The 21,492-nt window shown below is 47.2% G+C and overlaps 1 protein-coding gene across 1 annotated transcript; it reads left to right on the top strand.

Annotated features, from left to right (window-relative positions):
* The first annotated feature begins 299 nt into the window (after window positions 1-299).
* On the top strand, window positions 300-20,332 carry LOC139582381 (XK-related protein 9-like). Its single transcript, XM_071412347.1, has 4 exons — window positions 300-616; window positions 3,066-3,277; window positions 19,341-19,423; window positions 19,529-20,332. Exons 1-4 carry the CDS (start codon window positions 300-302, stop codon window positions 20,090-20,092), a joined length of 1,176 nt encoding a protein of 391 aa, XP_071268448.1. The 3' UTR covers window positions 20,093-20,332.
* The last annotated feature ends 1,160 nt before the right edge of the window (window positions 20,333-21,492 follow it).

Below are 21,492 nucleotides of genomic sequence, written 5' to 3'. Positions count from 1 at the left end.
GTCCTAAAATTCTGTATTTTTATTTTACAGGGTCTTGAGATGTTCTTGTGGACAGTATAATCTCGGAAATCCCAGACCTGTCGGGAAGCATTGTTCATATGGGAGGCAGGCAACCTCGTGAGATTATGGACAGACCATTCCTCCCCATAGCAACTATGCATATAAGTCATTCCAGAACCAACAACTCCCCCCCAAAAACAAGCTCAATCAATCACCCAGAAGATTTACATTTACAGAATTTTCACTTTAGTCATCGACTTAGTGACTTCTTGTCATTGAGTGAAAACTGACCAGCAAACATGCTTCAAACAGACCCTGAGTTCACTAAAACACGATGGATCTGTACAGTCGTAGGACTGGGCTTTTACCTGGTGGACATTGTGACAGATGTGGGACTAGCAGTGAAGTACTTCCTGGTCGGAGACCTGGTCTGGGCTGGACTGACTCTAGTCTGTGTGGCGGTCTCATCGGCAGCCACACAGGTCTTCAGCTACACCTGGTACAGAGATGACATGAGAAAACCCCTTGTTAACCCAGGTGGAGATGGGCTGATATCTGGGATGAATAGAGGAGGACTGATTGGGCTCCATGTCATGCAGACGGGCATCTTTACCAGGTAAGTGAAGGTATTAGGTGACATATATGAATATTATATTTATTCTCAACTTCATAGTGACGTTCGCTTGAGATGTTCACAAGATATACACATGATAGTACACTTCCCCGAGGGGATGACGAAACCATCCAAAAGTAATTTTCATCTTTGACAGTTATTTAGCCTTTGTAACCTGGTACCTTTTGAAATCAGATCTTTAGATGCAGGTTAGTGTTATAAAGTCAGACTTATTTAACACAAAGACAAGTACAAAGACAGATAAGACTGTGTTCTCTTGCATGGGACTGAAACTCCATGTCCTAATATTCTCTCTGTCTTTACACGTCATCTGGCATTCTCAGGAAGTGAGAGGGAGTTGTCAACAGTCCTTATATTCTCTCTGTCTTTACACGTCATCTGGCATTCTCAGGAAGTGAGAGGGAGTTGTCAACAGTCCTTATATTCTCTCTGTCTTTACACATCATCTGGCATTCTCAGGAAGTGAGAGGGAGTTGCCAACAGTCCTTATATTCTCTCTATCTTTACACATCATCTGGCATTCTCAGGAAGTGAGAGGGAGTTGTCAACAGTCCTTATATTCTCTCTGTCTTTACACATCATCTGGCATTCTCAGGAAGTGAGAGGGAGTTGTCAACAGTCCTTATATTCTATCTGTCTTTACACATCATCTGGCATTCTCAGGAAGTGAGAGGGAGTTGTCAACAGTCCTTATATTCTCTCTATCTTTACACATTATCTGGCATTCTCAGGAATTGAGAGGGAGTTGTCAACAGTCCTTATATTCTCTCTGTCTTTACACATCATCTGGCATTCTCAGGAAGTGAGAGGGAGTTGTCGACATTCTTCAGGTAAAATGAATGGCATCTCAAGTATGTTACTTGGGCATAGTGCTAATGTTGTGTGTAGACTGGACTTACCATAGTAGTAGCATTACATACTGCACCTGTGCAGACTGGAAATACCACATTCTTGTCTTTCTGTCTGTCTCTAAAGTGCCTTCCGAAAGTGTTCACATCCCTTGACTTTTTCCATATTGTGTTATGATATAGTCTGAATTTAAAATTGATACAATTTAGATTTTGTGTCACTGATCTACACACAAAACCCCCGTAATGTCTTAAGTAGAATAATGTTTTTAGACATTTTTACAAATTAATTAAAAATGAAAAGCTGAAATGTCTTGAGTCAATAAGTATTCAACCTCTTTGTTATGGCGATGCCTAAAAAAAGTTCAGGGGTAACAATGTGCTTAACAAGTCACATAATAAGTTGCATGGACTCACTCTGTGTGCAATAATAGTGTTTAATATTATTTTTGAATGACTACCTCATCTCTGTACCCCACACATACAATTATCTGTAAAGTCCCTCAATTGAGTTGTGAATTTCAAGCACAGATTCAATCACAAAGACCAGGGAGGTTTTTCAATGCTTTGCAAAGAAGGGCACCGATTGGTAGATGTGAAAAAAAAAGAGGAAGACGGAATACCCCTTTAAGCATGGTGACAATATTAATTACACATTGGATGGTGAATCAATACACCCAGCCACTACAAAGATACAGGCGTCCTTCTTAACTCAGTTGCCGGAGAGGAAGGAAACCACTCAGTCCCCATGAGGCCAGTGGGGACTTTAAAACAGTTACAGAGTTTAATAACTGTGATAGGAGAAAACTGAGGATGGATCAACAACATTGTAGTTACTCTACAATACTAACGTAATCGACAGAGTGAAAAGAAGGAAGCCTATACAGAATACAAATATTCCAAAACATCCATCCTCTTTGCAACAAGTCACTTAAAGAGTCAATCAGCTGTTTAAACAATAACAAAGTGTCCTCCACACCACTGTTTTGGTAAAAAGCTGAGGGATGAGTCTGGAGAAATGTAACCACTCTCAAATCAATAGACAGATCTATGGGATGGCAGGACTGACCATCCATAATATCAAAGTTAGAGTGTTAACCATGTTTTGAGGCTGCATAGTGTTTGTTCACATTTACTTAGTTTACAAACATTGTAGTGAAACAAGCGTATATTGTGGGTTCTGAAGGGGTACAATAGTTGAACTAAGCTCATTTATAAGTTGTACTTTCCATGTAAATTATATTTCGTCTCCAAATGTTTACACATGTCTCTCACTTTGTTAATCAAATCAAATCAAATGTTATTCATCACATGCTTCGTCAACAGCAGGTGAAGATTAACAGTGAAATGCTTAATTACGGATCTTCTCAACAATACAGAGAGCAACATAGAAAAATAATAACGAGGACTAAATACACTATACATAATGATAACTTGGACATATACAGTGAGTACCAGTACAGAGTTGATGTGTTCAGTTACTACCACCTGTTGAAGGCTGGTTACCAGAGTGTCTGTCTGCCCTCCTGTCCATTTGTCTGTCTGTCTATCTCTATACCAATACACATCTCTCTTTCTGTTAGGTACTACGACCTGTTGAAGGTGGGATACAAGGCAGTGTTTTCCAAGCCTCTTGGGCCTGTTGAATGCCCCAGAGATGTGCACCTGGCCCTGTTTGGCCGAGCGACTGATCTGAGCATGCTCAAACTGTTTGAGACGTTCCTTGAGAGCGTTCCACAGCTAGTCCTCCAACTCTACATCATGCTGGGTCACGGACACAGGTCCATACTACAATGTGAGTACTGTAGCAACGGTCATCAGAATTGATAAAAGGTTTTAAAAACTATTTTTAAAGGTTTTAAAAACAACTAATGAAGGTGACAGTTGAAGATTCTCCAAACTTTTAGATTTGTTATAAAATCCATCAGATATTGATAGAATTATAGCACATAAAACATTTTACTGGCACGGACAAGTAATGAATGGAGTTCAGGAATTTTGGTGGAATTCAGGTATTAAATTGATTGTAAAATGTATATATATATATATATTTAAAGAAATTCAATTCGGAAAGTATTCAGACCCCTTGACTTTTTCCACATTTTGTTACGTTACAGCCTTATTCTAAAATGTATTAAATAGTTTATTTCCCTCATCAATCTACACACAATACCCCATAATGATAAAGCAAAAACTGTTTTTTAGATATTTTTGCAAATGAAACATTTACATAACTATTCAGACTCTTTACTCAGTACTTTGTTGAATCACCTTTGGCAGCGATTACAGCCTCGAGTCTTCTTGGGTATGACGCTACAAGCTTGGCACACCTGTATTTGGGGAGTTTCTCCCATTCTTCTCTGCAGGTCCTCTCAAGCTTTGTCAGGTTGGATGGGGAGCGTCGCTGCACAGCAATTTTCAGTTCTCTCCAGAGATTTTAGATCGGGTTCAAGTCCGAGCTCTGGCTGGGCCACTCAAGGACATTCAGAGACTTGTCCCGAAGCCACTCCTGCGTTGTCTTGGCTGTGTGCTTAGGGTCGTTGTCCTGCTGGAAGGTGAACCTTCGCTCCAGTCTGAAGTCCTGAGCGCTCTGGAGCAGGTTTTCATCAAGGATCTCTCTGTACTTTGCTCCTTTTATCTTTCTCTCAAACCTGACTAGTCTCTTCATCAGACCAGATAATCTTGTTTTTCATGGTGTGAGAGTCCTTTAAGTGCCTATTGGCAAACTCCAAGCGGGCTGTCATGTTATCATTGTTTTAGTTTACAATGGAGCCCCTAGTTCCACTCATTATACCTCTGATACCTCCTTTGTCCGACCTCCCACTCATGCAGTGACCTCACCCATTATAACCAGCTTATCCAGAGATACAACCTCTCTTATCATCACTCAGTGCCTGGACTTACAGCCGCTGTACCCGCACCCCACCATACCCCTGTCTGCACATTATGCCCTGAATCTATTCTACCACGCCCAGAAATCTGCTCCTTTTATTCTTTGTCCCCAACGCTCTAGGCGACCAGTTTTGATAGCCTTTAGCCGTACCCTCATCCTACTCCTCCTCTGTTCCTCGGGTGATGTGGAGGTAAACCCAGGCCCTGCGTGTCCCCAGGCACCCTCATTTGTTGACTTCTGTGATAGAAAAAACCTTGGTTTCATGCATGTCAACATCAGAGGCCTCCTCCCTAAGTTTGTTTTACTCACTGCTTTAGCACACTCCGCCAACCCTGATGTCCTTGCCGTGTCTGAATCCTGGCTTAGGAAGGCCACCAACAATTCTGAGATTTCCATACCCAGCTACAACATTTTCCGTCAAGACAGAACTGCCAAAGGGGGAGGATTTGCAATCTACTGCAGAGATAGCCTGCAAAGTTCTGTCATACTTTCCAGGTCTATACCCAAACAGTTTGAACTTCTAATTTTAAAAATGAACCTCTCCAGAAATAAGTCTCTCACTGTTGCCGCCTGCTATCGACCCCCCTCCGCTCCCAGCTGTGCCCTGGACACCATTTGTGAATTGATCGCCCCCATCTAGCTTCAGAGTTCGTTCTGTTAGGTGAACTAAACTGGGATATGCTTAACACCCCGGCAGTCCTACAATCTAAGCTAGATGCCCTCAATCTCACACAAATCATCAAGGAACCCACCAGGTACAACCCTAAATCCGTAAACATGGGCACCCTCATAGACATTATCCTGACCAACTTGCCCTCCAAATACACCTCCGCTGTCTTCAATCAGGATCTCAGCGATCACTGCCTCATTGCCTGTATCCGCTATGGGTCCGCGGTCAAATGACCACCCCTCATCACTGTCAAACTCTCCCTAAAACACTTCTGAGAGCAGGCCTTTCTAATCGACCTGGCCCGGGTATCCTGGAAGGATATCGACCTCATCCCGTCAGTCGAGGATGCCTGGTCATTCTTTAATAGTAATTTCCTCACCATCTTAAATAAGCATGCCCCGTTCAAAAAATGCAGAACTAAGAACAGATATAGCACTTGGTTCACTCCAGACCTGACTGCCCTTGACCAGCATGTAAAGTCCATGGACTCCATGTAAAGTCCATGGAGAACAAGAGCACCTCCTCCCAGCTGCCCACTGCACTGAGGCTAGGTAACACAGTCACCACTGATAAATCCATTATAATCAAAAATTTCAATAAGCATTTCTCAACGGCTGGCCATGCCTTCCTCCTGGCTACTCCAACCCCGGCCAAAAGCTCCGCCTCCCCCGCAGCTACTCGCCCAAATCCAGACAGCAGATGTTCTGAAAGAGCTGCAAAACCTGGACCCGTACAAATCAGCTGGGCTAGACAATCTGGACCCTCTCTTTCTAAAACTATCCGCCGCCATTGTTGCAACCCCTATTACCAGCCTGTTCAACCTCTCTTTCGTATCGTCTGAGATCCCTAAAGATTGGAAAGCTGCCACGGTCATCCCCCTCTTCAAAGGGGGTGACACCCTAGACCCAAACTGTTACAGACCTATATCCATCCTGCCCTGCCTATCTAAAGTCTTCGAAAGCCAAGTTAATAAACAGATCACTGACCATTTCGAATCCCACCGTACCTTCTTCGCTGTGCAATCCGGCTTCCGAGCCGGTCACGGGTGCACCTCAGCCACGCTCAAGGTACTAAACGATATCATAACCGCCATCGATAAAAGACAGTACTGTGCAGCCGTCTTCATCGACCTGGCCAAGGCTTTCGACTCTGTCAATCACCGTATTCTTATCGGCAGACTCAATAGCTTTGGTTTTTCTAATGACTGCCTCGCCTGGTTCACCAACTACTTTGCAGACAGAGTTCAGTGTGTCAAATCGGAGGGCATGTTGTCCGGACCTCTGGCAGTCTCTATGGGGGTACCACAGGGTTCAATTCTCGGGCCGACTCTTTTCTCTGTATACATCAATGATGTCGCTCTTGCTGCGGGTGATTATTTTATCCACCTCTACGCAGACGACACCATTCTGTATACTTCTGGCCCTTCCTTGGACACTGTGCTAACTAACCTCCAAACAAGCTTCAATGCCATACAACACTCCTTCCGTGGCCTCCAACTGCTCTTAAACGCTAGTAAAACCAAATGCATGCTTTTCAACCGTTCGCTGCCCGCACCCGCCCGCCCGACTAGCATCACCACCCTGGACGGTTCCGACCTAGAATATGTGGACAACTATAAATACCTAGGTGTCTGGCTAGACTGTAAACTCTCCTTCCAGACTCATATTAAACATCTCTAATCCAAAATCAAACCTAGAATCGGCTTTCTATTTCGCAACAAAGCCTCCTTCACTCACGCCGCCAAACTTACCCTAGTAAAACTGACTATCCTACCGATCCTCGACTTCGGCGATGTCATCTACAAAATAACTTCCAACACTCTACTCAGCAAACTGGATGCAGTCTATCACAGTGCCATCCATTTTGTTACCAAATCACCTTATACCACCCACCACTGCGACCTGTATGCTCTAGTCTGCTGGCCCTCGCTACATATTCGTCGCCAGACCACTGGCTCCAGGTCATCTATAAGTCTATGCTAGGTAAAGCTCCGCCTTATCTCAGTTCACTGGTCACGATAACAACACCCACCCGTAGCACACGTTCCAGCAGGTATATCTCACTGATCATCCCCAAAGCCAACACCTCTTTGGCCGCCTTTCCTTCCAGTTCTCTGCTGCCAGTGACTGGAACGAATTGCAAAAATCGCTGAAGTTGGAGACTTTTATTTCCCTCAGCAACTTTAAACATCTGCTATCTGAGCAGCTAACCGATCGCTATTGTTATGCTGGTGAATGAGGACCCAAAAGCGACGTAATAGTAACAGAGTCTTTATTCCAGTATTAAACAAATAATGATTCTCCTGGAATTATCAATGGTCAATCCAAAACAGGAAACTGAAATCCTCTCGTCAATAGAGAGGAACGACTGGAGACGCGACCACAGACTGCAGGTCGCTTCAGGAAGGCACTGGCCGTAGCTGACATAGACACCTGCTCACACGCAGCATCTGAAGAAGGCAAAGAACACGACAGGGCGGAACAAGGACACAGGAACAGCAAACATCAAACAAGAATCCGACCAGGCAGAAGCGGAAAACAGAGGGAGAAATAGGGACTCTAATCAGAGGGCAAAATAGGGGACAGGTGTGAAAGAGTAAATGAGGTCGTTAGGAGAATGAGAAACAGCTGGGAGCAGGAACGGAACGATAGAGAGAGAGAGCGGGAGAGGGAGAGAGGCAGGAGGAGAGAGAGAGAGAGAAAGAGGGAAAGAACCTAATAAGACCAGCAGAGGGAAGCACAGGGACAAGACATGATCAAAGACAAAACATGACAGTACCCCCCCACTCACCGAGCGCCTCCTGGCGCACTCGAGGAGGAACCCTGGCGGCAACGAAGGAAATCATCAATCAACGAACGGTCCAGCACGTCCCGAGATGGAACCCAACTCCTCTCCTCAGGACCGTAACCCTCCCAATCCACTAAGTACTGGTGACCACGTCCCCGAGAACGCATGTCCATGATCCTTCGTACCTTGTAAATAGGAGCGCCCTCGACAAGGACGGGGGGGGGGGGGAGGGAAGACGAACGGGGGCGCGAAGAAAAGGCTTGACACAAGAGACATGGAAGACAGGGTGGACGCGACGAAGATGTCGCGGAAGAAGCAGTCGCACAGCGACAGGATTGACGACCTGAGAGACACGGAACGGACCAATGAACCGCGGAGTCAACTTGCGAGAAGCTGTCGTAAGGGGAAGGTTACGAGTGGAAAGCCACACTCTCTGACCGCGACAATACCTAGGACTCTTAATCCTACGTTTATTGGCGGCTCTCACAGTCTGCGCCCTGTAACGGCAAAGTGCAGACCTGACCCTCCTCCAGGTGCGCTCACAACGTTGGACAAAAGCCTGAGCGGAGGGAACGCTGGACTCGGCGAGCTGGGACGAGAACAGAGGAGGCTGGTAACCAAGACTACTCTGAAACGGAGATAGCCCGGTAGCAGACGAAGGAAGCGAGTTGTGAGCGTACTCAGCCCAGGGGAGCTGTTCTGCCCAAGACGCAGGGTTTCGAAACGAAAGGCTGCGTAATATGCGACCAATCGACTGATTGGCCCTTTCTGCTTGACCGTTAGACTGGGGATGAAACCCGGAAGAGAGACTGACGGAAGCACCAATCAAACGACAGAACTCCCTCCAAAACTGTGACGTGAATTGCGGACCTCTGTCTGAAACGGCGTCTAACGGGAGGCCATGAATTCTGAACACATTCTCAATGATGATTTGTGCCGTCTCCTTAGCGGAAGGAAGCTTAGCGAGGGGAATGAAATGTGCCGCCTTAGAGAACCTATCGATAACCGTAAGAATCACAGTCTTCCCCGCAGACGAAGGCAGACCGGTAATAAAGTCTAAGGCGATGTGAGACCATGGTCGAGAAGGAATGGGAAGCGGTCTGAGACGACCGGCAGGAGGAGAGTTACCTGACTTAGTCTGCGCGCAGTCCGAACAAGCAGCCACGAAACGGCGCGTGTCCCGCTCCTGAGTAGGCCACCAAAACCGCTGGCGAATAGAAGCAAGCGTACCCCGAACGCCGGGGTGGCCAGCTAACTTGGCAGAATGAGCCCACTGAAGAACAGCCAGACGAGTAGAGACAGGAACGAACAGAAGGTTACTAGGACAAGCGCGCGGCGACGCAGTGTGAGTGAGTGCTTGCTTTACCTGTCTCTCAATTCCCCAGACAGTCAACCCGACAACACGCCCTTCAGGGAGAATCCCCTCGGGGTCGGTAGAAGCCACAGGAGAACTAAAGAGACGGGATAAGGCATCAGGCTTGGTGTTCTTATTTCCCGGGCGATAAGAAATCACGAACTCGAAACGAGCGAAAAACAACGCCCAACGAGCTTGACGTGCATTAAGTCGTTTGGCAGAACGGATGTACTCAAGGTTCTTATGGTCAGTCCAAACGACAAAAGGGACGGTCGCCCCCTCCAACCACTGTCGCCATTCGCCTATGGCTAAGCGGATGGCGAGCAGTTCGCGGTTACCCACATCATAGTTGCGTTCCGATGGCGACAGGCGATGAGAAAAGTAAGCGCAAGGATGGACCTTATCGTCAGACTGGAAGCGCTGGGACAGAATGGCTCCCACGCCCACCTCTGAAGCGTCAACCTCGACAATGAATTGTTTAGTGACGTCAGGAGTAACAAGGATAGGGGCGGATGTAAAACGCTTCTTGAGGAGATCAAAAGCTCCCTGGGCGGAACCGGACCACTTAAAGCAAGTCTTGACAGAAGTCAGAGCTGTGAGAGGAGCAGCCACTTGACCGAAATTACGAATGAAACGCCGATAGAAATTAGCGAAACCGAGAAAGCGCTGTAACTCGACACGTGACTTAGGAACGGGCCAATCGCTGACAGCCTGGACCTTAGCGGGATCCATCTGAATGCCTTCAGCGGAAATAACAGAACCGAGAAATGTGACAGAGGAGACATGAAAGGCGCACTTCTCAGCCTTCACGTAGAGACAATTCTCCAAAAGGCGCTGGAGTACACGTCGAACGTGCTGAACATGAATCTCGAGTGACGGTGAAAAAATCAGGATATCGTCAAGGTAAACGAAAACAAAGATGTTCAGCATGTCTCTCAGTACATCATTAACTAATGCCTGAAAGACAGCTGGAGCATTAGCGAGACCGAACGGCAGAACCCGGTATTCAAAATGCCCTAACGGAGTGTTAAACGCCGTTTTCCACTCGTCCCCCTCTCTGATGCGTACGAGATGGTAAGCGTTACGAAGGTCCAACTTAGTAAAGAACCTGGCTCCCTGCAGAATCTCGAAGGCTGACGACATAAGGGGAAGCGGATAACGATTCTTAACCGTTATGTCATTCAGCCCTCGATAATCCACGCAGGGGCGCAGAGTACCGTCCTTCTTCTTAACAAAGAAAAACCCCGCTCCGGCGGGAGAGGAAGAAGGCACCACGGTACCGGCGTCGAGAGAAACAGACAGATAATCCTCGAGAGCCTTACGTTCGGGAGCCGACAGAGAGTATAGTCTACCCCGAGGGGGAGTGGTCCCCGGAAGGAGATCAATACAACAATCATACGACCGGTGAGGAGGAAGAGAGTTGGCTCTGGACCGACTGAAGACCGTGCGTAGATCATGATATTCCTCCGGCACTCCTGTCAAATCACCAGGTTCCTCCTGAGTAGAGGGGACAGAAGAAACAGGAGGGATAGCAGACATTAAACACTTCACATGACAAGAAACGTTCCAGGATAGGATAGAATTACTAGACCAATTAATAGAAGGATTATGACATACTAGCCAGGGATGACCCAAAACAACAGGTGTAAAAGGTGAACGAAAAATCAAAAAGGAAATGGTCGTTAGGAGAATGAGAAACAGCTGGGAGCAGGAACGGAACGATAGAGAGAGAGAGCGGGAGAGGGAGAGAGGCAGGAGGAGAGAGAGAGAGAGAAAGAGGGAAAGAACCTAATAAGACCAGCAGAGGGAAGCACAGGGACAAGACATGATCAAAGACAAAACATGACAGCTATAAGCTGTATATAGTCCATCTGTAAATAGCCCACCCAATCTACCTACCTCATCCCCATACTGTTTTTATTTAATTTAATTTTCTGCTCTTTTGCACACCAGTATCTCTACTTGCACATCATCATCTGCTCATTTATCACTCCAGTGTTAATCTGCTAAATTGTAATCATTCGCTCCTATGGCCTATTTATTGCCTTACCTCCTCATGCCTTTTGCACACACTGTATATAGACTTTCTTTTTTCTACTGTGTCATTGACTTGTTTATTGTGTTATTGGCTTGTTTATTGTTTATTCCATGTGTAACTCTGTGTTGTCTGTGTCACACTGCTTTGCTTTATCTTGGCCAGGTCGCAGTTGCAAATGAGAACTTGATCTCAACTAGCCTACCTGGTTAAATAAAGGTGAAATAAAAAATCAAATAAAAAATGTGCCTTTTACTGAGGAATGGCTTCCGTCTGACCACTACAATAAAGGCCTGATTGATGGAGTGCTGCAGAGATGGTTGTACTTCTGAAAGGTTTACCCATCTCCATAGAAGAACTCTGGAGCTCTGTCCGAGTAACCATCGGGTTCTTGGTCACCTCCCTGACCAAGACCCTTCTCCCCAGATTGCTCAGTTTGGCCGGGCAGCCAGCTCTAGGAAGAGTCTTGGTGGTTCCACATTTCTTCCATTTAAGAATGATGGAGGCCACTGTGTTCATGGGGACCTTCACTACTGCAGACATGTTTTGGTAACCTTCCCCAGATCTGTGCCTCGACACAATCCTGTCTCGGAGCTCTACGGACAATTAAAAAATTGGTTTTTGTTCTGACATGCACTGTCAACTGTGGGACCTTATATGGACAGGTGGGTGCCTTACCAAATCATGTCCAATCAATCTCAAGGATGATCAATGGAAACAGGATGCACCTGAGCTCAATTTTGAGTCTCACAGCAAAGGGTCTGTATTCTTATGTAAATAAGGTATTTGTGTTTTATTTTTAATAAAGAAACGTGTTTTCACTTTGTCATTATGGGGTATTGTGTGTAGATTGATGAGGATTTGTATGTATTACATTTTTTTAGAATAAGGCTGTAACATAACAACATTTGGAAAAAGTGAAGGGGTCTGAATACTTTCCGAATGCACTGTATAAACATTTTCTTATTGAATCAGGAATTTGTGAAAATATTTTATATTAAAATAAATACAATTATTGTAAGGGCTGTCTCTCTCCTCATCCTCAGACGAGGAGAGGAGAGAAGGATCATCAGACCAAAATGCAGCAGTAGGGAAATAGGCCATCTCTTTATTTGAAAAAAACTATGATGGCAACACGAAAAAACAAAACACTTTCAAAAATACAAAACAAGAAAACGACGTTGACGAAACCTGAACATAAACTTACATAACTAAACGTAAACTCACGGACAGGAAACAGACGACATCAAAATAAACGAACAGCCAAACAGTCCCGTATGGTACATACATTCGACGACACAGGAGACAATCACCCACAAACAAACAGTGAGAACACCCTACCTAAATATGACTCTTAATTAGAGGAGAACGCAAAACACCTGCCTCTAATTAAGAGCCATACCAGGCAACCACAACCAACATAGAAACAGATAACATAGACTGCCCACCCAAAACACATGCCCTGACCTAAACACATACAAAAACAACATAAAACAGGTCAGGACCGTTACAGAACCCCCCCCTCAAGGTGCGAACGCCGGGCGCACCAGCACAAAGTCCAGGGGAGGGTCTGGGTGGGCAGTTGACCACGGTGGTGGCTCCGGCTCTGGACGCTGTCCCCACACCACCATAGTCACTCCCCGCTTCTGTCTTCCCCTCCCAATGACCACCCTAAAACTAACATCCCCTAAATGAACGGCCAGCACCGGGAGAAGGGGCAGCACCGGGACAAGGGGCAGCACCGGGACAAGGGGCAGCACCGGGATAAGGGGCAGCACCGGGATAAGGGGCAGCACCGGGACAAGGGGCAGCACCGGGACAAGGGGCAGCACCGGGACAAGGGGCAGCACCGGGACAAGGGGCAGCACCGGGACAAGGGGCAGCACCGGGACAAGGGGCAGCACCGGGACAAGGGGCAGGTCCCGGCTGAGGGACTCTGGCAGATCCCGGCTGAGGGACTCTGGCAGATCCCGGCTGAGGGACTCTGGCAGATCCCGGCTGAGGGACTCTGGCAGATCCCGGCTGAGGGACTCTGGCAGATCCCGGCTGAGGGACTCTGGCAGATCCCGGCTGAGGGACTCTGGCAGGTCCCGGCTGAGGGACTCTGGCAGGTCCCGGCTGAGGGACTCTGGCAGGTCCCGGCTGAGGGGCTCTGGCAGGTCCCGGCTGGACGGCTCTGGCAGGTCCTGGCTGGACGGCTCTGGCAGGTCCTGGCTGGACGGCTCTGGCAGGTCCTGGCTGGACGGCTCTGGCAGGTCCTGGCTGGACGGCTCTGGCAGGTCCTGGCTGGACGGCTCTGGCAGGTCATAGCCGGACGGCTCTGGCAGGTCATAGCAGGACGGCTCTGGCTGGTCATGGCAGGACGGCTCTGGCTGGTCATGGCAGGACGGCTCTGGCTGGTCATGGCAGGACGGCTCTGGCTGGTCATGGCAGGACGGCTCTGGCTGATCATGGCAGGACGGCTCTGGCTGATCATGGCAGGACAGCTCTGGCTGATCATGGCAGGACAGCTCTGGCTGATCATGGCAGGACAGCTCTGGCTGGTCATGGCAGGACGGCTCTGGCTGGTCATGGCAGGACGGCTCTGTAGGGAGGAGAAGGAGAGACAGCCTGGTGCGTGGTCTAGGCACTGGCTGCGCTGGAGAGGAGGAAACAGCTGGAGAGAGAACCCGGAGAGACAGCCTGGTACGGGGGGCTGCCACCGGAGGACTGGTACATGGAGGTGGCACCGGGTATACCGGACCGTGAAGGAGGACACGTGCTCTTGAGCATCGAGCCTGCCCAACCTTACCAGGTTGAATGGTGCCCGTAGCCCTGCCAGTGCGGCGAGGTGGAATAGCCCGCACTGGGCTATACTGGCAAACCGGGGACACCATTCGTAAGGCTGGTGCCATGTATGCCGGCCCGAGGAGACGCACTGGTGGCCAGATGCGTTGGGCCGGCTTCATGACATCCAGCTCGATGCCCAACTTAGCCCTCCCAGTGCGGCAAGGTGGAATAGCCCGCACTGGGCTAAGCACGCGTACTGGGGACACCCTGCGCTTTACCGCATAACACGGTGTCTTACCAGTACGACGCCTTCTACCTCCACGGTAAGCACGGGGAGTTGGCTCGGGTATCCTACCCGGCTTTGCCACACTCCTCGTGTGCCCCCCCCCAAGAAATTTTTGGGTCTGACTCACGGGCTCCCAACCGCGTCGACGCGCTGCCTCCTCATACCAGCGCCTCTCAGCCTTCGCTGCTTCCAACTCCTCCTTGGGACGGCGATATTCCCCTGGCTGAGCCCAAGGTCCTCTACCATCCAGGATCTCCTCCCAAGTCCAGGAGTCCTTGTTGCTCTGTTGAGCATTCCCTTGCCGCTTGGTCTTAGCGTGGTGGGTGATTCTGTAAGGGCTGTCTCTCTCCTCATCCTCAGACGAGGAGAGGGGAGAAGGATCATCAGACCAAAATGCAGCAGTAGGGAAATAGGCCATCTCTTTATTTGAAAAAAACTATGATGGCAACACGAAAAAACAAAACACTTTCAAAAATACAAAACAAGAAAACGACGTTGACGAAACCTGAACATAAACTTACATAACTAAACGTAAACTCACGGACAGGAAACAGACGACATCAAAATAAACGAACAGCCAAACAGTCCCGTATGGTACATACATTCGACGACACAGGAGACAATCACCCACAAACAAACAGTGAGAACACCCTACCTAAATATGACTCTTAATTAGAGGAGAACGCAAAACACCTGCCTCTAATTAAGAGCCATACCAGGCAACCACAACCAACATAGAAACAGATAACATAGACTGCCCACCCAAAACACATGCCCTGACCTAAACACATACAAAAACAACATAAAACAGGTCAGGACCGTTACAATTATATGTGCCTCATATGAAAACATTAATACAAAGGGTTAGAACAGGGCTGGAACCACCAAAACACCTGTACTGTTACCCTACCTGTATTTACCTGCTCTGTCTACCCTACCTGTATTTACCTGTTCTGTCTACCCTACCTGTATTTACCTGCTCTGTCCACCCTACCTGTATTCACCTGCTCTGTCTACCCTACCTGTATTTACCTGCTCTGTCTACCCTACCTGTATTTACCTGTTCTGTCTACCCTACCTGTATTTACCTGTTCTGTCTACACTACCTGCATTCACCTGTACTGTCTACCCTACCTGTATTTACCTGCTCTGTCTACCCTACCTGTATTTACCTGTTCTGTCTACACTACCTGTATTTACCTGTTCTGTCTACACTACCTGCATTCACCTGTACTGTCTACCCTACCTGTATTTACCTGTTCTGTCTACCCTACCTGTATTTACCTGTTCTGTCTACACTACCTGCATTCACCTGTACTGTCTACCCTACCTGTATTTACCTGTACTGTCTACCCTACCTGTATTTACCTGTTCTGTCTACCCTACCTGTATTTACCTGTACTGTCTACCCTACCTGTATTTACCTGTACTGTCTACCCTACCTGCATTCACCTGTTCTGTGTACCCTACCTGTATTTACCTGTACTGTCTACCCTACCTGTATTTACCTGTTCTGTCTACCCTACCTGTATTTACCTGTTCTGTCTACCCTACCTGTATTCACCTGTTCTGTCTACCCTACCTGTATTTACCTGTTCTGTCTACCCTACCTGTATTCACCTGTTCTGTCTACCCTACCTGTATTTACCTGTTCTGTCTACCCTACCTGCATTCACCTGTTCTGTGTACCCTACCTGTATTTACCTGTACTGTCTACCCTACCTGTATTTACCTGTTCTGTCTACCCTACCTGTATTTACCTGTTCTGTCTACCCTACCTGTATTCACCTGTTCTGTCTACCCTACATGTATTCACCTGTTCTGTCTACCCTACCTGTATTCACCTGTTCTGTGTCACCCTACCTGTATTTACCTGTTCTGTGTACCCTACCTGTATTCACCTGTTCTGTGTACCCTACCTGTATTCACCTGTTCTGTGTACCCTACCTGTATTCACCTGTTCTGTGTACCCTACCTGTATTCACCTGTTCTGTCTACCCTACCTGTATTCACCTGTTCTGTCTACCCTACCTGTATTTACCTGTTCTGTCTACCCTACCTGTATTCACCTGTACTGTCTACCCTACCTGTATTTACCTGTACTGTCTACCCTACCTGCACTCACCTGCTCTGTCTACCCTACCTGTATTTACCTGCTCTGTCTACCCTACCTGTATTTACCTGTTCTGTCTACCCTACCTGTATTTACCTGCTCTGTCTACCCTACCTGTATTTACCTGTTCTGTCTACCCTACCTGTATTTACCTGTTCTGTCTACCCTACCTGCATTCACCTGTTCTGTCTACCCTACCTGTATTTACCTGTTCTGTCTACCCTATCTGTATTTACCTGCTCTGTCTACCCTACCTGTATTTACCTGTTCTGTCTACCCTACCTGTATTTACCTGTACTGTCTACCCTACCTGCATTCACCTGTTCTGTCTACCCTACCTGTATTTACCTGTACTGTCTACCCTACCTGTATTTACCTGTTCTGTCTACCCTACCTGTATTTACCTGTACTGTCTACCCTACCTGTATTTACCTGTTCTGTGTACCCTACCTGCACTCACCTGCTCTGTCTAGGCTGCCTGCACTCACCTGCTCTGTCTAGGCTGCCTGCACTCACCTGCTCTGTCTACCCTGCCTGCATTCACCTGCTCTGTTTAGACTGCCTCAGTAATTACCTTTGTCGCGTTCTGTTGCATAATTCAACAAGTGTATCAACAGCCAAGAGAGAGAGAGACTGTGTCTGTTAGAGAGAGAGCAAACAAGAGAGCGAGAGAGAGAGAGAGCAAACGAGAGAGAGACTGTGAGTGTGTGAGAGAGAGACTGCAGCCATTGCCACAACTTTTGGGAGACTTGCGCATTTCTCTCCAAAATATACACACACTAGAACCACACTAGAACCACACTAGAACTAGACTAGAACCACACTAGAACCACACTACAACCACACTAGAACCAGACTAGAACCACACTAGAACCACACTAGAACTAGACTAGAACCACACTAGAACCACACTAGAACCACACTACAACCACACTAGAATCGCACTAGATCTAGACTAGAACCACCCTAGAACTAGACTAGAACCACACTAGAACCACACTAGAACCAGACTAGAACCAGACTAGAACCACACTAGAACTAGACTAGAACCACACTAGAACCAGACTAGAACCACACTAGAACCAAACTAGAACTAGACTAGAACCAGACTAGAACCACACTAGAACCAGACTAGAACCACACTAGAACCACACTAGAACCAGACTAGAACCACACTAGAACCACACTAGAACCACACTAGAACCGCACTAGAACCACACTAGAACCAGACTAGAACCACACTAGAACTAGACTAGAACCAGACTATACCACACTAGAACTAGACTAGAACCAGACTAGAACCACACTAGAACCAGACTAGAACCAGACTAGAACCAGACTAGAACCACACTAGAACTAGACTGGAACCACACTAGAACCACACTATAACTAGACTAGACCCACACTAGAACCACACTAGAACTAGACTAGAACCAAACTAGAACCACACTAGAACCACACTAGAGCCACACTAGAACCACACTAGAACCACACTAGACCTAGACTAGAACCACACTAGAACTAGACTAGAACCACACTAGAACCACACTAGAACCATACTAGAACCAGACTAGAACCAGACTAGAACCACACTAGAACCAGACTAGAACCAGACTAGAACTAGACTAGAACCAGACTAGAACCACACTAGAACTAGACTAGATCTAGACTAGAACCACACTAGAACCACTCTAGATCTAGACTAGAACCACACTAGAACCACATGAGATCTAGACTAGACCCACACTAGAACCACACTAGAACTAGACTAGAACCACACTAGAACCACACTAGAACCACACTAGACCTAGACTAGAACTACACTAGAACCAGACTAGAACCATACTAGAACCACACTAGAACCACACTAGAACCACACTAGAACTAGACTACATCTAGACTAGAACCAGACTAGAACAACACTAGAACCAGACTAGAACAACACTAGAACCAGACTAGAACTAGACTAGAACCACACTAGAACCACACTAGATCTACACAGACTAGAACCACACTATATCTAGACTAGAACCAGACTAGAACTAGACTAGAACCACACTAGAACCAGACTAGAACCAGACTAGAACCAGACTAGAACCACACTAGATCTGCTGCTCTGTGTTTCTACCACTACCGCAATTATCTCACATGTCTGTCTCTCACATGTCTGTCTCTCACATGTCTGTCTCTCACATGTCTGTCTCTCACATGCCTGTCTCTCACATGTCTGTCTCTCACATGTCTGTCTCTCACATGCCTGTCTCTCACATGTCTGTCTCTCACATTCCTGTCTCTCACATGCCTGTCTCTCACATGTCTGTCTCTCACATGTCTGTCTCTCACATGTCTGTCTCTCACATGCCTGTCTCTCACGTGCCTGCCTCTCTCACATGTCTGTCTCTCACATGCCTGTCTCTCACATGCCTGTCTCTCACATGCCTGTCTCTCGCGTGCCTGTCTCTCTCACATGTCTGTCTCTCACATGCCTGTCTCTCACATGCCTGTCTCTCACATGTCTGTCTCTCACATGTCTGTCTCTCACATGTCTGTCTCTCACATGTCTGTCTCTCACGTGCCTGTCTCTCACATGCCTGTCTCTCACGTGCCTGTCTCTCTCACATGTCTGTCTCTCACATGTCTGTCTCTCACATGTCTGTCTCTCACATGCCTGTCTCTCACATGCCTGTCTCTCACGTGCCTGTCTCTCTCACATGTCTGTCTCTCACGTGCCTGTCTCTCACATGCCTGTCTGTCACATGTCTGTCTCTCACATGTCTGTCTCTCACATGCCTGTCTCTCACATGCCTGTCTCTCTCACATGCCTGTCTCTCTCACATGCCTGTCTCTCTCACATGCCTGTCTCTCACATGTCTGTCTCTCACATGTCTGTCTCTCACGTGTCTGTCTCTCCAGATCCTTCTCTAATCTGTGTCTCATCTTCCCCTGTCCAGGTATCTGCATGGTGGGCTCATTCATCAACATCGCCTGGGCTATAGTGGACTACCGCCGGTGTCTCCGCCGATCCTTACCCCAGGTAATATAATAATGATATATAATATATTAATATATAATAACATAATCATATGATCATATAGTGATATGATATATAACATTATAATAATTAATATAACATCCCCAGGTCCGAGAGATGCCTTCTGGCCTCCCTACCTTCGTCTACCTCCTATACAAGCTGTTGACCATCACCTCTCACATCCTCAGCCTCAGCCTCTTCCTCATCCTCAGCCCCTACAGTACCCTGGGAATGGCTGTTGTCTGGCTGGCTGCAACCCTCTGGACCCATTGGGTCCGTACTGACTTCTGCACGTCTAAAGGTCTAGAGAGGCTCTATCGGATCATTGTGGGAGTCGTCCTCATATTCACATTCTTTAACGTGAAAGGACAGGATGCCAGTTGGCCGATGGCTGTGTACTACGTTCTCTTTGCGTTAGTGAACCTCTCTGGTCCTTTGCTGCTGGTTCTGGTGAGGCCAGAGGTTAACGCTACTGAGTACTTCTGGCCGGTGACTCTGCTGATATTTGGAGGGACTGTTCTAGGGCTGGTCTGTCTGGTCCTGTATTATACTTTCTGCCATCCCAGAGGGAGGAGTCTACAGGCAGATGAGGTGGATGGACACATGGGACAGGAGAGAGAAACAGAGATGCCAGACAACATGGTGAGAATTAGGAACTTCCTACAGCTCTGAGCCTCGTCTTCCTATTTGCCACTTTGATTCAATGGACGAGTTAAAATGGCAATCAGGCATTCGAAAAACAAAGTGTACACCCAGACACTTTGTTTTGGTACACAGCTGAGGGATGGGTAGGAGAAACAGAGCTGCTAAGACAAACTCTGTTTGTTGGACTGTCTGGTTGGTGAACTCTGACTGTCATCCTTTTGGTTACTAAGTCACTGCAGCCTTCTCTTATCTGTTGTCTTTACAGTACACTGCAGTCATACAGCTGCTGTTGTCTTTACAGTACGCTGCCGTCATACAGCTGCTGTTGTCTTTACAGTACGCTACAGTCATACATCTGCTGTTGTCTTTACAGTACGCTACAGTCATACAGGTGCTGTTGTCTTTACAGTATGCTACAGTCATACAGCTGCTGTTGTCTTTACCGTACGCTGCCGTCATACAGCTGCTGTTGTCTTTACAGTACGCTACAGTCATACAGCTGCTGTTGTCTTTACAGTACGCTACAGTCATACAGCTGCTGTTGTCTATACAGTACGCTGCAGTCATACAGCTGCTGTTGTCTTTACAGTACGCTACAGTCATACAGCTGCTGTTGTCTTTACAGTACGCTACAGTCATACAGCTGCTGTTGTCTTTACAGTACGCTACAGTCATACAGCTGCTGTTGTCTTTAAAGTACGCTACAGTCATACAGCTGCTGTTGTCTTTACAGTACGCTACAGTCATACAGCTGCTGTTGTCTTTACAGTACGCTACCGTCATACAGCTGCTGTTGTCTTTACAGTACGCTGCCGTCATACAGCTGCTGTTGTCTTTACCGTACGCTACAGTCATACAGCTGCTGTTGTCTTTACAGTACGCTACAGTCATACAGCTGCTGTTGTCTTTACAGTACGCTACAGTCATACAGCTGCTGTTGTCTTTACAGTACGCTACAGTCATACAGCTGCTGTTGTCTTTACAGTATGCTCCAGTCATACAGCTGCTGTTGTCTTTACAGTACGCTACAGGCATACAGCTGCTGTTGTCTTTACAGTACGCTCCAGTCATACAGCTGCTGTTGTCTTTACAGTATGCTACAGTCATACAGCTGCTGTTGTCTTTACAGTACGCTACAGTCATACAGCTGCTGTTGTCTTTACAGTACGCTACAGTCATACAGCTGCTGTTGTCTTTACAGTACGCTGCCGTCATACAGCTGCTGTTGTCTTTACAGTACGCTGCCGTCATACAGCTGCTGTTGTCTTTACAGTACGCTACAGTCATACAGCTGCTGTTGACTTTACAGTACGCTACAGTCATACAGCTGCTGTTGTCTTTACCGTACACTACAGTCATACAGCTGCTGTTGTCTTTACAGTACGCTACAGTCATACAGCTGCTGTTGTCTTTACAGTACGCTACAG

The sequence above is a fragment of the Salvelinus alpinus genome, chromosome 8, assembly GCF_045679555.1.
Source record: "Salvelinus alpinus chromosome 8, SLU_Salpinus.1, whole genome shotgun sequence".
In the NCBI taxonomy this organism is placed as follows: domain Eukaryota; kingdom Metazoa; phylum Chordata; class Actinopteri; order Salmoniformes; family Salmonidae; genus Salvelinus; species Salvelinus alpinus.
This window is presented reverse-complemented; position numbering and strand designations above follow the sequence as displayed.